The following is a 14,131-nucleotide window of genomic DNA, read 5'->3' as shown; positions in this document are numbered from 1 at the left end:
AGTAAGAGTTTTACTAGAAAATGTTTCTGGCAAAAGTTGTTTGGTTCCGAGGGAGACATGGTGTAATTAATTTGATCTTCAACAGTTGCTTGAAGGTCACGTGAAAGTCACCTTCCATTTTTTTAATGGAATTAATGAAAACCTCTATTGTTTATTATACTGTCTTATTCTACTAATTGATATGAACAACTTTTGTCTGAAACATATTTTATTTGGCTAATACTTTTTGAGATATTCAAGAGGAAATTGATAACTTCCAATATTTAGCTTATGATATCTCAATAACTGTCGGAGGGAAAATTAGTACAGGACTTTTTTACTTGATTTGGTCTCAGAAATATGCTGTTGCAATAGTGCTCCAATTACTGAAAATTTTTGTATATTGTAACACACACGCGCGCGCGCATATATATATATATATATATATATATGCGCCGGTTATTTTATATATATAATAAAAACCGGCTGTTCGCCATCAAAATCAACTGTAGTAAGTCGCAGAACAAAATGTTTGATTTTTTGCTACCGCCCGTGTAATGAATATTCGGTATTGTAGAGGCACAGAAGTCAAGGGTGGCCGGATATCGCATCGGAATGCATAATATACCTTCATTAACGTCTCCTACTAGTTATGTACGTCGTAACACAATGTGCTGTAATGTTACACAAGTACACACAACTTTACGATTGACTTCTAGAACGTTCGGTAAAATATTTTTTCAGACTGTGACATGTTGTTTTAATGAGAGGAAAGTAACGATAAAAAGAAACAGAAGCAAAAGAAAAATACTTCTAAGCGTTAATATTACACGCAACTTTTTTTCGGAAATAGCGTGGAAGTACTAAAAACAGATAGTAGTGACATAAACTGCACAATGTACTGTAAGATATTTTTATTTGTCCTTACATTTCATTTTAAACTAAGTTATAAAAATACAAAAGTTTTTCTTTTGATATATAAAGAATATATTATGATATTCTATGTCGTTGTCGTATTAATTTACATAATATAATTATCTAAGTATTATTATTCTTACTCTTTTTATTTATAGATAAAAAATATTCTTATATATTTGCCGCGATTGTACTTTGAGAGAAACATAAAGCTTAATGTTACCTACAAACATTTTTTTTAAATTTAGAATTCCATGAATAAGTACCGTGTGCTATTTGATCTTTTTATCTTTCTGAATTACTCATGACCTCTGATTACTCATGACACACTAAATTTATTCAATTTTACTAATTCAACACAATATTTATAAAGCGTTCTGTTCGGTATATTCAATTAATTCAATTATAAACGTCTCAAAAAGTTTATGAATAAATAGATTAATGTAGGCAGGATTGAACGTACAAAAAAAAGACAACGATCAGAGGGTTAATAATATGGCAAGCATCTGAGATCTTTATTAAATATATAACTTATGTGTCTTTTATTTTAATGAAACGTTCAAGTTCTATTAAAGAAGTACGATAACTGATTATAAATCAGATATTATTCCGTTTTAAACTTATTTGCTCTACACACGTCGTATTTCTTCAGATATAAACAAATAAATATAGCCAAGAAACAATGTTAAGATTAAATTAAATGTTTGTGTACCTATTTTAATATTTATGCACTCCAGCAAAATGTACTTTTTTTCCCTGTCCGTCTAAAGTCTCCATTAAGCTTGACGTAAAACTAAATTCTGAGCTACTTTCGTCCTCTTGTCCCCTGACAAAAAATAAATGCAATTAGTAATTTGGTATATTAAAATATTTTTGTTTATATGTAGGTAATTTTTAGAAAAAAAAAGACGACTTACAATGTGTCGAGACTTGTTAAACTTCCGGTCAGTGTTGGCATACTGACAAAACCATTTATCTTCAGTAATTCAAAGTAAGAATTAATAGTAGCCACATAAATCCCTTTTGAACCAGTTGTGCCTAAATAACGCGGACTAGGTAATTCAATTAAGGTACGTTCAGGATTCTTTTCGGAAGAATTGTATGCTTCCGCGTCGAGTTTCACAATCTCAACAGACATGAAATGAATAATGAATAAGTACGGTTTGCAGAATGCTGAAACAACAAATTATTAACAGAATAATTTACATAATAAACAAGTTTGTCACATTAATGTGTAATTAAATTGATCGCTACCAAAAGCGAATGGTAAATGATTCCACACTGGATCAACAGCGCGAGTCCTTCTACCATTTTCGTCCACAAATACACCAAATTCATTGTAACACAGTAAAAGCTCCGCCGTGCCGTGTGTATTGGAAAGATTGAGAATACACACAGGAAATATGTCAAGTTTAGCTGCGCCCGATATTGCCGCTTTAATGGAGCTATTGTCCTCGTCTGGAAACTCTGTGAATAAATGCATCAATTGTTTCGAATTATAATATGTACATATATATTTTTAATTATATATTTTGTTCAGACGAAAATTATGACACGTTTACTACTGGGAAATTACTAGATTTACGAATTGTAATATATAAATTGTATTTATACGAATGTGCCTACCGTTTACAACATAAGTTCGCAGATCGATCTGCATAAATTTTTGACAACCTACAATAAGGAGATTTGCAGTAAATATGGCACAACTGCAAGGCTCCTGCGTATCAAACTCACGAAACCTGACAAATTCCCCGGAATCTTCTCCGATTCTCCATTTCAATAATCTGTATTAATATATAAAAAAATAATATTCAGAATTATATTATTACAATAGTCTATATAATTCTCATAAATGGATTAGAAATTACGTACATCACATGAGATGCGGTTGCGGCGCATAGTATATCGCCTTGCAATTGGTAAAGATGGCAACTATCAGATACAGGTAATACGCTCTTTGTACTGATTGCTGGTCTAGAACAATCGGCGGCCAACGCATTATTCTTCAGTAGCCTCAAGTTACAGTGTACTAATTCCCTGTATTCACCGGCTATCATTAAAGCCAGATCTAAATGGGAATGTAAAGAGAGCTGGTGTATCTGCTTGACACCGCGTATCGTAGTGAGCGTTTGAGATTTGGATGCGCAATACGAAAACAGGCCTTCCTTCGCACCTAGCAAAAGCACATTTTCTACGCCTAGATCCACAACACAGTTTAAATCCAACTAGAAACAAATAGAGTAACGTCAGTACAAAATTAATGAAAATCTTGATGTAAAAATAAAGATTTGTATCAAAGAGGAAGGAGCAACTACAATTTTACTTTTTATTTTGTCAAACAAATCCACAGCTAGAGTCGCTTTCTTTATATTTTTATAAAACGGGCATAACGCACAAATTATCAATCACTACTCACATGATGTCTTTCTAATCTGAGTACAGTTTCATATTTTTTACATTTTGGCATAGGACATAAACTTTGAATAGTAATGGTTTTTAAAGTTTTAAGCCAGTTCCTCTTGTCAGCCTGACTCAGCGCCATAATGTCCAATCTAGATGAAGGCCAGCAAGTCGTTGCAGAATTCGATTCTACTCTAAAGATAAATGGGATGTCGGATTTTGCCGTTCCTAAGACATCAGGTTGCGGTACCATTTCGGAAACATTAAAGCCATTATTCTCTATCAAATTTAAACGACTGATCGGTGCCATTCCCGCGCGCGGCTGATGCTCGTAAACGCACAGACACGATCCTTCCAACTTCAGGTACTTTCTCTCCCAGCAGGACTTGGATCTACCAGGAACTTTTACCCATCCTTCCATGGAAACTTCGTTTTCTTTGCAAGGAGTACTTTGTAGATCCTGCGCAAGGTGCATATGCAGAGACATTAGCTGTTTCCTGATCAGTTTGGTGACGTAGGGAGAAGGAGGGCAAATTGAAATTAATTAAGTAAAAGGTAAAATAAAAAAACGTAATAGAAACAATTATAACTTATTTCTTATAAATAATGACGAATATTTGCTTTCTTAAATCTTACTCGCAGTCTGAATCCAGCCCAAGATTATAGTCGTGCAGTGAAAAGAAAAAAGAAAAATTAATTTTTTACTTAATTTACAAAGTATTGTATAAATTACAAACTTCATTTGAAATTCGCAGTGTTAAAATGACTGCAGCTGGTCTGCGCCGCGCGTACGCGCATGCGCGTACGTATCATGCTAAGACCACATTGATACTTGGTTTTAACCAGTGTGATAATGATGCCTCTGGATTTATATGAATACACAAATTGTTACGAAATTAAGGAGACGTGGAATAAACCTGATTTCTTACCGTATCTAGTTTGTCCGGTTGATCTATCGCCAAAGTCTGGACGCTATCTCCGATCGACGATAAGCTCTCATCGCTATCTCCATGATAGTATTTAGGGAAACTATTTGGTAAACCACAACTGGCAGGTACAGATACCGTGCACTCCAGGTGTGTCATGATTTGACACTCGCTGCAGGTCGCCGCACGTCTTCCGAACTGTATAGCCTTTGGACACGCGGCGCATTTTCCGGCACGCATAGGCAATCCGACGTTAAATCTATGCGGAATATTGTGTCCTATCCTTTGTGGAGACAATTGTCTAAGTAACGAGCTGCTGGTCTCCATGACACCCCTCGCTCTTTTGCCTTCGCGTTCTGGTGTCGTCGGGGACGTGGGTGCAGATACAGACATAGGTGCGGAGGTAACTCTAGACAATTCTCTCTTCAGGATCAACACCTGCTCCGTCAACATCTTCACCTTCGCCTGTTCATTCGCGAGTTGATTCTCCAATTCACGATATCCTACAGGCATGCCTATACCCACAGGCGGCATGTTCTCCTTCTGCTTCACACCAAGTATTTTGTCGCACACAGTCTTCTTCTTCTTACTATATTTCTCCAATTCCAATTGCAGGTGATTAATCAGCTTGTTTTGTTGCTGCAGAGTGGTCTCGGCCTTCACCTCTCTCTCCCGAAACAATTGTTCCATCTCTTTCGAGGCGTTTTCAATCTCTGCTATTTCCAACCTCAGTTTTTGACCTTGATCTATACTGGTCTGCAAGTCGGCCATAAGCCCGAAATTTGCTTCTTTCAATTCGTGCAATCTCGTCAAGTATTCGCTGCTCTCCTCTTTCACGTTTCTCGATTCTCCTTTAACGGCTTCTAGAGCGCGACTCATTTCCGAGAGATCGCACTCCATTTCGCCGCACTTCATACTCAATTCTTCTACTTGTATAGTAAGTTCCTGAGCGAGTTTTTTATACTGGTTCCTTTGAACGACAAGACTATTTCTCTCGCTTTCTATGTCACTCGTCTCGGATTCCAACTGTTTGATGTTACTTTCGGCTAATTTTCTTCGCGTTTTCTCTTCGTTCTGCGCAATATGCGCCTCGCGTACCTTTGTCTCGGCAGCCTCCAAGTCTTTCTGCAGCTTCATTTTATCCTGGACCAACATATTCTCACGCGTTTCGTGGTCGCTTGTCAATCTCTCGTAATCTGTTAACTGCTCCTCTAAGACTGTGCAGGTTTCTTTTAGCAACTCAATATTCAGTTCGTAGCCCTTGATATCCTGTTCTAATTTTGCCACTTTGGACTCAAGGTCAGTCTTTTCTTCATTATGCCTAGCGACTGTCTGTGTCAAACGTCTGTTCTCGGCGTTTAGAGTATCAAGACGTTCCTGACTTGATCGTACTTGCTTTCGAGCCGCATCCAATTCTCTACGTAGTGATGCGCTAGAAGATTGTAATTCCTCGATTTGATGATTAGCTTGGGTCAAAGCCTGAGAAATAAATTAAGAATAAATAATAAAAACATCCAACAAAACCAGATTCTTTCTTTTTCTATAGAAATTTTAATTTATCGACGAAAAATTTAAAAAATTAAAAAACAATCTTTACTAAATATATACCCTTTGTGCTGAATCGGCCTGCAGTTTATTCCTAGATGCTTCTTTTGTAATATCATTCAATGATGTCTTTGCGATATTTAATTCTTTCAACAGTTTCTTAGAATTTTCCTCTTCCTCTTTTGCTTTACCGCTTAATCTCTCATGTAACTTTTGTTTCTCTTCCTGCAGCATCTTTATTTTATCCTCGGCCCGTTTAGCTTCCCTCACTGCTATACGTTTATCTAAATTAGCATCTGATAGTTCTTTTTCTTTCTTCCACAAAGCCAACTGAGCTTCTTTCGCCACTTGCTTCTTAACTGTTAGTTCTTCTCGCAATGTCTGAAGTTGCTGTTTCAGTTTTTCTATTTCTTCATGTCCATGAAATACCTTCGTATCAGTGGTTGTATCAATAACTGCTGCGCGAGTTGCCGCTGGTGCTTCATCCAATTGTTTGAGACTAGCGTTCTCTGCTTCCAACTTTGTAACACTGTGCTCCAACCGTTTCAGCAATCCCTCTAAATTGCAAACTTTGCGCAATTGTTCCTCTGCGATTATAAATAGCAATTAAATAACAAAAACAGAAATGATCTCTCGCTTCTATAATTTTACTTACCCTCCTTTACCAAAGAATCCTTCAATCTCTTTTGCAACGTAGCCTTATCCTGCGCTGCCTGCTCCAAATTTACAGCAAGCGCTTCACTCTGCTGCAAATTCATCATGGTTTCATTTAAATCAGTCTTGGTAGCCTGTGAAGAAAAGGTAATTAGATTTAATGATGCTTCAGCATACTAATTTTTCGTACAACAGACATATTTTAGATATCTACTTGTAATTGCTGCTTCAATTGTTCATTTTCAAGATTCGCTCTTTCTAATTGCTCTTCCATAGTTGTAAGTATTTGCTCTGACGATTTCAGATCGTCTATCTGTCTTGCCCTCTCTTGCAGTTGTTTACGTAAAGCCTCCATCTCGACATCTCTGGCTGGTAATGTAGCTTGTATGGTACGCAATTGTTCCTGACAGTCTCTTAATTCGTTTTGCGCGAGTTCTAGAGCAACATTTAGTCTCGACTCGCGACAGTGGTTCGAGTCCTGCTCGTTTCGTAATTTAGTCTCGAGATCTGTGTTTTTCTGTGCCTCAAAGTCCAATTTCGCTCGCAAATCGGCCAGCTGATTGTGAGCACGCGTGGCCATCTCCTCTAACTTAATTTCTACACCTTGTACACTTTGTCTGTTTAACGCACGTGTTTTCGCCAAGGATTCCTTATACTGTGCCTACACATGTATTATACATGTAGTAAAAAATTAACAGGGTATCTATTCAGTTTTCGAACAAAAAAGTCCCTGAGAATCCCTCCCATTTCCCCGGTATTTTCAATGAAACTTCCAAAATGGTTTTCAAAACTATTGTGTATTCTTATTTCTCGGTCAGTGTGTCCTATTGGCACAATCATTAAAAAAATTAACCAATATAGGAAAGTAATGTTAGACACGACTGGCAAATTTCTTTAATTAAAATCTTTAATTAAGAAAAAAATATTTTTTGCAACAAATTTCTTTAATTAGAACTTACCAGTTGTGTTGAATAGTACAATAATTTCCTACATTGGTTAATTATTTAATGACAATAAGTCTTTATTACTGTTAAAAAAATGAAGTCCTAAAATTTTTCAAATGAGAAAAACGCCTTTTGCTTTTCGTTTTATATTATTAAAAATTTTAGTTTTCGAAGAAATATAAGAAAATCAGATTTAAAAATAAAATGATGGAGCATTAGTTACCGCTTCCTAAACACATTCAGTTTTGTTTGTCACTTTGTTACTAACTTGATCGGTTAACTTTCGATTACTCGCGAAATACAAAATGAAGAGACAATTACTCTCTCAACAACAAAATTTCCCCGCTAATTCGCTGATTTTTCAAGTACAAAAAATTCCCCGAGAATTCCAGATTTTTCCTGGTAGTAGACACTTTGTAATATTGATCTTAGTTTGCATCTACCTTTTACCTTCGTTCACAGTCTTTCATCGTGAACTTTGAAACATTATTTAATAGAGAATTATATTATGTTGTATTAATGTATATGCTGAACGGTCACTTACCTGAAATACACGCAGTTTAGCTAATTCTGCGTTTGCAGTCTCCAGTTCGCCCTCTGCTCTCTGCAGACGTGAGCTCAACTCATGATTGCTCATGCTCAGTTCTGTAATCTTTGTAGTCTGTTCCTCGATACGCTTGTTGAATTTTGCGATCTTCTCTTTCTCCTCATTCTCCCACTTGCGCTTAGTGTCTCTTATTAATTCAAGCGCTTGAGTCTCCAGCTCCCTCCTCTCTTGCCGTTCAAGTTCTGTCCGAAGCAACATGTTAAGATTGTATCACGCAGGCATGTCTTATGCGGCTACAATGAGATCTTCAATACGTAAGATTTAAGAAAATGACCAATCGCAGTCGATTATTCTCCTCATATTCGAGCGTGATAGGCCACTTTCTTAAATCTTACATCTTAAAGATCTCATTGTAGACGCCGCGTTATATAAATCAGAACAATCGTGGGCTATACAACTCTTTTCCACGAAAGTTTCCAGCAATTTGACAACATATGGATTTAGCTACTACAACTGTTACTAAATTATATACCTAACATCCTCTTAACGCCCGCCAATTCTGATCTTGTGGCTATCAGTTCTTTCTCAAATATGTCCCTCTCCTTGTTGGAAGTTTCCAATCGCCGCGTCTTCTCCTCCATTTGAGACACCATCTGAGAAAACTCCCTGACCTTGTCCTGCAGGTCAAGTATTCTCTTCTGCTTCTCCTGGGCTTCTTTCTTTTTCTCATCCAGCTTTGCCTGCAGCTCCATCTTCTCCTTGGACAATTTTTCCGACTGCTTGGGAAACTTGTACTCAAAGTACGGAGATCCTCCTGATCCCATTGCAGCGTCAGATTCCGCAGCTTCGGCTACAAAAGTCAGGCGAAAAATATTAAAAAAGAATTAAAAAATATATTAGAAATACGTAACGTATCCTCGTTGATTGAATTAGATAGACAAACCAACCCAAGCTTCTCCTGATGCCAGCTAAATCCGATCGTACCGCCACCAGTTCCTGCGCCAACTTGTCCCGCTGCTTGATGCTCGCGTCCAGTTTCTGCGGCCTCTCGTCTGAATCGCGGAAATACGTAGATTTGCCGCGAAGCTTCTCGCAGGTCTCCAACGCCTTCTTGGACCGCTCGTATCGCGATCTCTCGTTGCTTCTCAACTCCATGGTCCACCGCAGCGTCGTTCGGGCGAGGCTTGCTCGATGATAATGGCATTTACCTCGAGGAAGGTATCGGCAAACGAGCTTCTGGGGTCAGTGTCTCACGACATTCTTCTACACTCGCGACAGACGGATCGTGCCAGACGGGAGGTAACCCATCCGGACACAGAAGCACGTTCACGCTTCGTAAGAGATCGTTCACGGAACCCCAACCTTTGTAGCTGTCGAGGATTTACGAAGGAACGCTACGTCGGCCCCTCCTTGCCTCGCTGTTGTTCCCAAATCGCATGCTCACGCTCGTCAATCAAGTTCGGAGACGCTCCCGGACGCCAAAGTTTACATTTCTTCGCGTAGTCGGTGTACTCGCTGAACTACTAACGGTTACGAGAAACTTCGTGCGAACTATTTGAATTTAATACGCCGCACGCGACGTCAGAGCGCGCGCGCGACTGCGGCGACCGCGGTGGCCTCTGGCGGTAATTCGGTGAGAATTGTCGGCAAAGCAGCGAGCAGTGTCGATAAAGGGCTGATTTTGAAATAATGGAGGAGAGTCCTCTGTTATGAGATAGGATTCTAATACGAGATAGATTTTCGACAAGTCCAATTTCACAGGTCTTTGTTTTTCGCAACGATTACGCGATCTAACAATCAATTTTCCACTAAACTATTAATAGAAAAGGTGACCGCGGGATCCTCCTATAAAAAAAAAAAACTATAGCATTTGACACAGTCAAATACTATAGTTCTTGCGCTTGTAATTCTTTTTATTAGCTTTTATGCGCAAAATAATACCAGGATAAAGCGGGGAGGACACACTTTTGCATAGCTGCGTGTGCATAGCATGAAAACCGTTTAAACCAATGAACATCGAGCATTGAGTCGCCATATTGATTTACGTAACATGCTTATTGGTCTAGAGTGGTCTTGTGCCATGCATATGCAACTATGCAATTTCATAAAATAAATAAATACACATACGTAGATTCCACTGGACCAGATCAAATAAACTACAGATTCACGGAATCTGTTCTTAATTTTTTTAATGCAATGCAAAACTCTTCTGAAGCACTTGACAAAAATGAGAACAACTTAATGTAGAACAATAGCAAGGAAAGATCGCGGAAAGCACAGAAAGAAGAGGTATTCAAACACAAAACGAATGTGGCAAGAGTATACTGTATTTTGTCCTTTTAATCATTACCATACGAACCGTTACTTACAAATCAAACTGTGATTGTGGTTCTTCCTGCGAGTCTGTAAGTATGTCTCATGTAATGTTGTATGTACGTGTGCGAATCGTGTATGTGTGTGTGTGTGTGTGTGTGTGTGTGTGTGTATTCTCTTTTATGAAATTACGTTTATCGTCTATTTAGCATTTCTTAACGATACCATTAACATCATCGTTATTGATATTATCATTAATTTGATACAATAAGGCGCTATGCGATAGTAAATAATATTATATATATAAATATATATATATAATAATTATAATAATAATAATAACGTATAACTTTAATTTTAAATATGAGCGTAATAAATTCAGCATTTTGAATGTAAGGCAATTATATATTTCGTTGTTTAATTTCGCAATTGTTCTATGATTTTTGCAGGTTTACGAAACGCTCTGTAAAATCGAACGTACGTTCCATTGATAAAAATACACTTTTTCTTTAAATAATGCGAAGTGAATCACTATGTTGCAAAGTTTTTTATATATTTATATACACACACATATATATATACACATAAATATATACATATGCAGGTATATAAATTTATATATACATATACGTATATTATATAAGTATGCATGTATAATATACATATATTTACGTTTACAGGCGCACATAGATATAATCGTTAAAATGCGTATATACAAAATATGTACAAATATTTTCCCGTTTTTTTTTTCTTTCGTTATCACCCTCCTCTTCCCTAACTGCCAACACCTACATCTTGGGCTCCTTCATATACACGTAATATGGCATCCGTTACCTTGGAGATATCTCTCGTCAACAATCTGTGTTAAGAATCGGGATTTTCTATCTCCCGCATTAACACTAGAACGGCCAAGTTAAAAGTATTCGTATGTCAAACGACAATGAAATTTGTTTCTTTATCTTATAGCGAATTCGGTTGCTTGCACTAGTGCGCACTGAGTGCACACTAAGGCTTGTTTACAGCCAATTTTTATATTTAAGGATCGTCTTAAATACATCTCAAAATATCTTTTAGTCGGTAAAATCAACTGGGTAGTTATTGCATTTTACCGTAAAAAAAAAGACGGCCGTTCTAGCATTAAAGGCGACGCCCAGAAATGTCTCTTTTCCGCATACTTTATGGTACTACCGCAATCGACAAACGTTTCTTTTTTTGTTTCGAGTAACGCACTTTATATTTTAATACACTTCTCCGGATTATTTGCGGTCCGTTATCTATCGATAATCACGATAAATTGAAATTCACTTTTTCTTCTTATTCAAATTACGAGGTAAAAAGTCGACGTTGTAAAATCAGTTACGTCCAGGCAAATGCAATATAAAAGAGACTGTGTACGTAACGAATTCTCAAGAAGATTATTTCGTATGCAGCTTCGTATATCTTATTAACGTCGAACATGTAGGCACTTAGATACTTATCTTGAAATACTCTAAGAAAGCAGTTGTGATTAATTGGAATCGTCACAACGTTGTCGCTGATTTGCGGAAATAAGTATTTTTGGTTGTCGCGCCTTCATCTGAATATTCACATGTATCCCCGGTGTAATAACATGAGCAATGTAACGCTTAGAGAATGCAGACTGTCCGGCAAATCATGATACAACTGTCGAGGCTCGCTACAAACAATTGCAGTTTAATCCTCCCACGCCGGTATAAATACGGGCAGATATATGTATATTACATAAAAAATGATGTAACCTAAGAGAAAATTATCTTTCGCTTGTTTATTAGAGGAGAGAAGAGGAATCACCTCCTCGTCAATTGTATCACGATATCTCGTATCGGATATCCTGTATATATTCGCGGCGCTTTCTCCGCGCGATTAATTCAACAATAAGGCACATTGTTGCACGGTCCGCTGGTGGAGGAGTGTTTCAAGGCAGATAAAGATTATGACGTCAAGCTATATCCAGATCGCCGGAAACGACACACGATCTGTTACTGATCACTCCATCCACCTAATTCCCTGGCACTTACGACCTCAAGTACTAGAACCTGGAGTCCCTACGGACGGTAGTCAACGAACGTCTACATTCGTCCGAGACCGGTTGGGATAAGGCAGTCTGTTTTCTAAAACTTTCCCAAAACGAACAATCTGATCACAATTTCGAAAATTCCATAGCTGAGGCTGAAGGGATAAGAATGAAGTTGCAGCTGATTCGATTTGCCATGAAAGATTAGCGAGCAGAACTCGCGCGAGTATTTCATCTGATTCAAATCAAAGAGAGAAAAAGATCCGGGCGTAACAGAGGATCAAGCTTTGTTAAATTTGGAAGTTACGAATCGCGGTGTTGCCAGAATCGATACGCGTGAAGGACACTTGGAAATTCGTTTCCGCTGGATTTGATCGCGATCCGGGAACTCGGCGTTAGGAAACGCGTTGCAAAACGGCGGCACCGAGGTCGCAGCAAAACACGCTAACCAACCTGGGCGCGGCTTTTCCTCTCGTTAGACTTTCGAGTCGCAGACCAGCTGCTCGGTGGGTCATGTGCTTCCGACGCACAGAGGGAACGACACGACATGCGAGGGTGTCGCGGCCGCGATTTCGCGACGTGGACTCGGGCGAGTCGGGTTAAACAATTAAATAGCCTATCGTAGAGAGTATCGTTTAAATAATTTACGTTTCTGTATATGTACACAATCGCGCTCGCGTACGCGCGTAATTCTCGCCGCTGCGTCCGTCGAAGAGGTTGCTTCTGACACCCGGCATTGGCACATGCACCGTGATCACTGGTCACATCGACTACAGCTTCGCAGCGCGCAGTTTGTCGACAACAATCCATCCTTGGCGCATCTCGTCCCTCGAGCTCCTTGATGCTCGCGTCCTATAATCTGCGCATGGCACCAGGGATTCAGAGTTAGGGGGCCAGCGACTTCGTGACCCCTGCATCTCTCTTTCTCTCTCGCATCTCCCCTCGTCTTGCTGCTATTTTAAACACGAGGGGAAACAGATCTGTGAACGCGGAACTGCAGCTCCGTCGCGCTACAGCCTGGAATGCGCGCGATCCTCGGACCTTCACACCTCCACGCCGAGGACCCGGTCGACGACATACTCGTACCTCTTCGGCTCCCCGTTGCCATTCTTCTCGGCGGACTTCGATAGAGCCTCTCTCTCACCGTTCTCCGAACTTCGCGCGTCCGTCTCCACCGCCGGTCGACCTTTAGCATTCACGGACTTGCCGTCGGCGTTGGACAACGCGACCTCATCCTCGTTGGTAATCGTGACGACGACACTCGCGGCATTTCGATCCGCGACACCGCCGCTTTTCGTGACGGGCGATGCACTTCCGCTGGGGACGTTGTTCGGCCGTGACGTCAACGAATTCACGAAACCGTGAGCGCTGGTGACGACGGCTGGCTCCGACGCGTACTTCCTGTGCGCGTGCGGTGCCGCAGAACACGTGCCCTCGGTCTCCTCAGGTGGCAGAACAGGAACGTTCAGATTTATCCGCGTAAAGAAGGCCATCTTTTCTCTGGAAAAAGGTAACGTTCATTAATCAAATGGTCTTTATCAGAGATAATGTCTGTTTTCTATTAATTCTCATATAATCTTCCAAATGATTGGAAACTTTTTATCGAATTTCATTTGATTAACATGATTTGATTAACAACATTATTTTCCGACACTCGGTTACTTTAGTATCTTGAGTATCAGATGTTATCAGATATTATGTCCAGACAATAAAGAAACTGAGAAAATATCGAGTAACGTCCGAAAGAAATGGGAAATTCGATATTGAGATAAAGCATCTTTATTGCTTTCAAAGGAGACTAAAGTATCAATTCCAAGTATTCGTTGGATCTTCTATTAAAACTCTTTGGCCTATTGACCGAAGGCAGAAACAG

At 39.1% G+C, this 14,131-nt stretch overlaps 2 protein-coding genes across 2 annotated transcripts in view; both read right to left on the bottom strand.

Annotated features, from left to right (window-relative positions):
• Positions 1 to 534: 534 nt before the first annotated feature.
• LOC105567645 (citron Rho-interacting kinase-like) lies at positions 535 to 9,444 on the bottom strand. Its single transcript, XM_012022681.1, has 13 exons — positions 8,861 to 9,444; positions 8,446 to 8,763; positions 7,911 to 8,155; positions 6,637 to 7,083; positions 6,424 to 6,556; positions 5,832 to 6,355; positions 4,227 to 5,702; positions 3,314 to 3,757; positions 2,770 to 3,122; positions 2,521 to 2,681; positions 2,149 to 2,361; positions 1,812 to 2,067; positions 535 to 1,720 (listed from the first exon to the last, which is right to left on the bottom strand). The coding sequence occupies exons 1-13, from the start codon at positions 9,066 to 9,068 to the stop codon at positions 1,612 to 1,614; spliced, it is 4,887 nt and encodes a 1,628-aa protein (XP_011878071.1). The 5' UTR covers positions 9,069 to 9,444; the 3' UTR covers positions 535 to 1,611.
• A 1,522-nt stretch (positions 9,445 to 10,966) lies between these two features.
• LOC105567644 (protein kibra) overlaps positions 10,967 to 14,131 on the bottom strand; it is a 72,743-nt gene continuing 69,578 nt past the window's right edge. Inside the window, exon 12 of the mRNA XM_012022680.1 lies at positions 10,967 to 13,758. Within this exon, the coding sequence (XP_011878070.1) occupies positions 13,302 to 13,758 (457 nt within the window). The 3' untranslated portion in view covers positions 10,967 to 13,301. The remainder of the gene's footprint in view (positions 13,759 to 14,131) is intronic.

The sequence above is a fragment of the Vollenhovia emeryi genome, unplaced genomic scaffold (assembly GCF_000949405.1).
Source record: "Vollenhovia emeryi isolate VEMERY1.0 unplaced genomic scaffold, V.emery_V1.0 DF939136.1, whole genome shotgun sequence".
Lineage (NCBI taxonomy): Eukaryota > Metazoa > Arthropoda > Insecta > Hymenoptera > Formicidae > Vollenhovia > Vollenhovia emeryi.
The sequence above is the reverse complement of the archived record's forward strand: the minus strand, read 5'-3'. Positions and strand labels throughout refer to the sequence as shown.

What these genes read in the sequence shown, in the direction of transcription:
- LOC105567645 (XM_012022681.1), bottom strand. Translation starts at nt 9,068, where the DNA reads ATGGAGTTGAGAAGCAACGAGAGATCGCGATACGAGCGGTCCAAGAAG. An exon ending in AGGCCGATTCAGCACAAAGG is followed by an intron (nt 5,703 to 5,831) that starts GTATATATTTAG and finishes TTTATTTCTCAG; the next exon opens with GCTTTGACCCAAGCTAATCA. An exon ending in TTAACAAGTCTCGACACATT is followed by an intron (nt 1,721 to 1,811) that starts GTAAGTCGTCTT and finishes ATTTTTTGTCAG; the next exon opens with GGGACAAGAGGACGAAAGTA.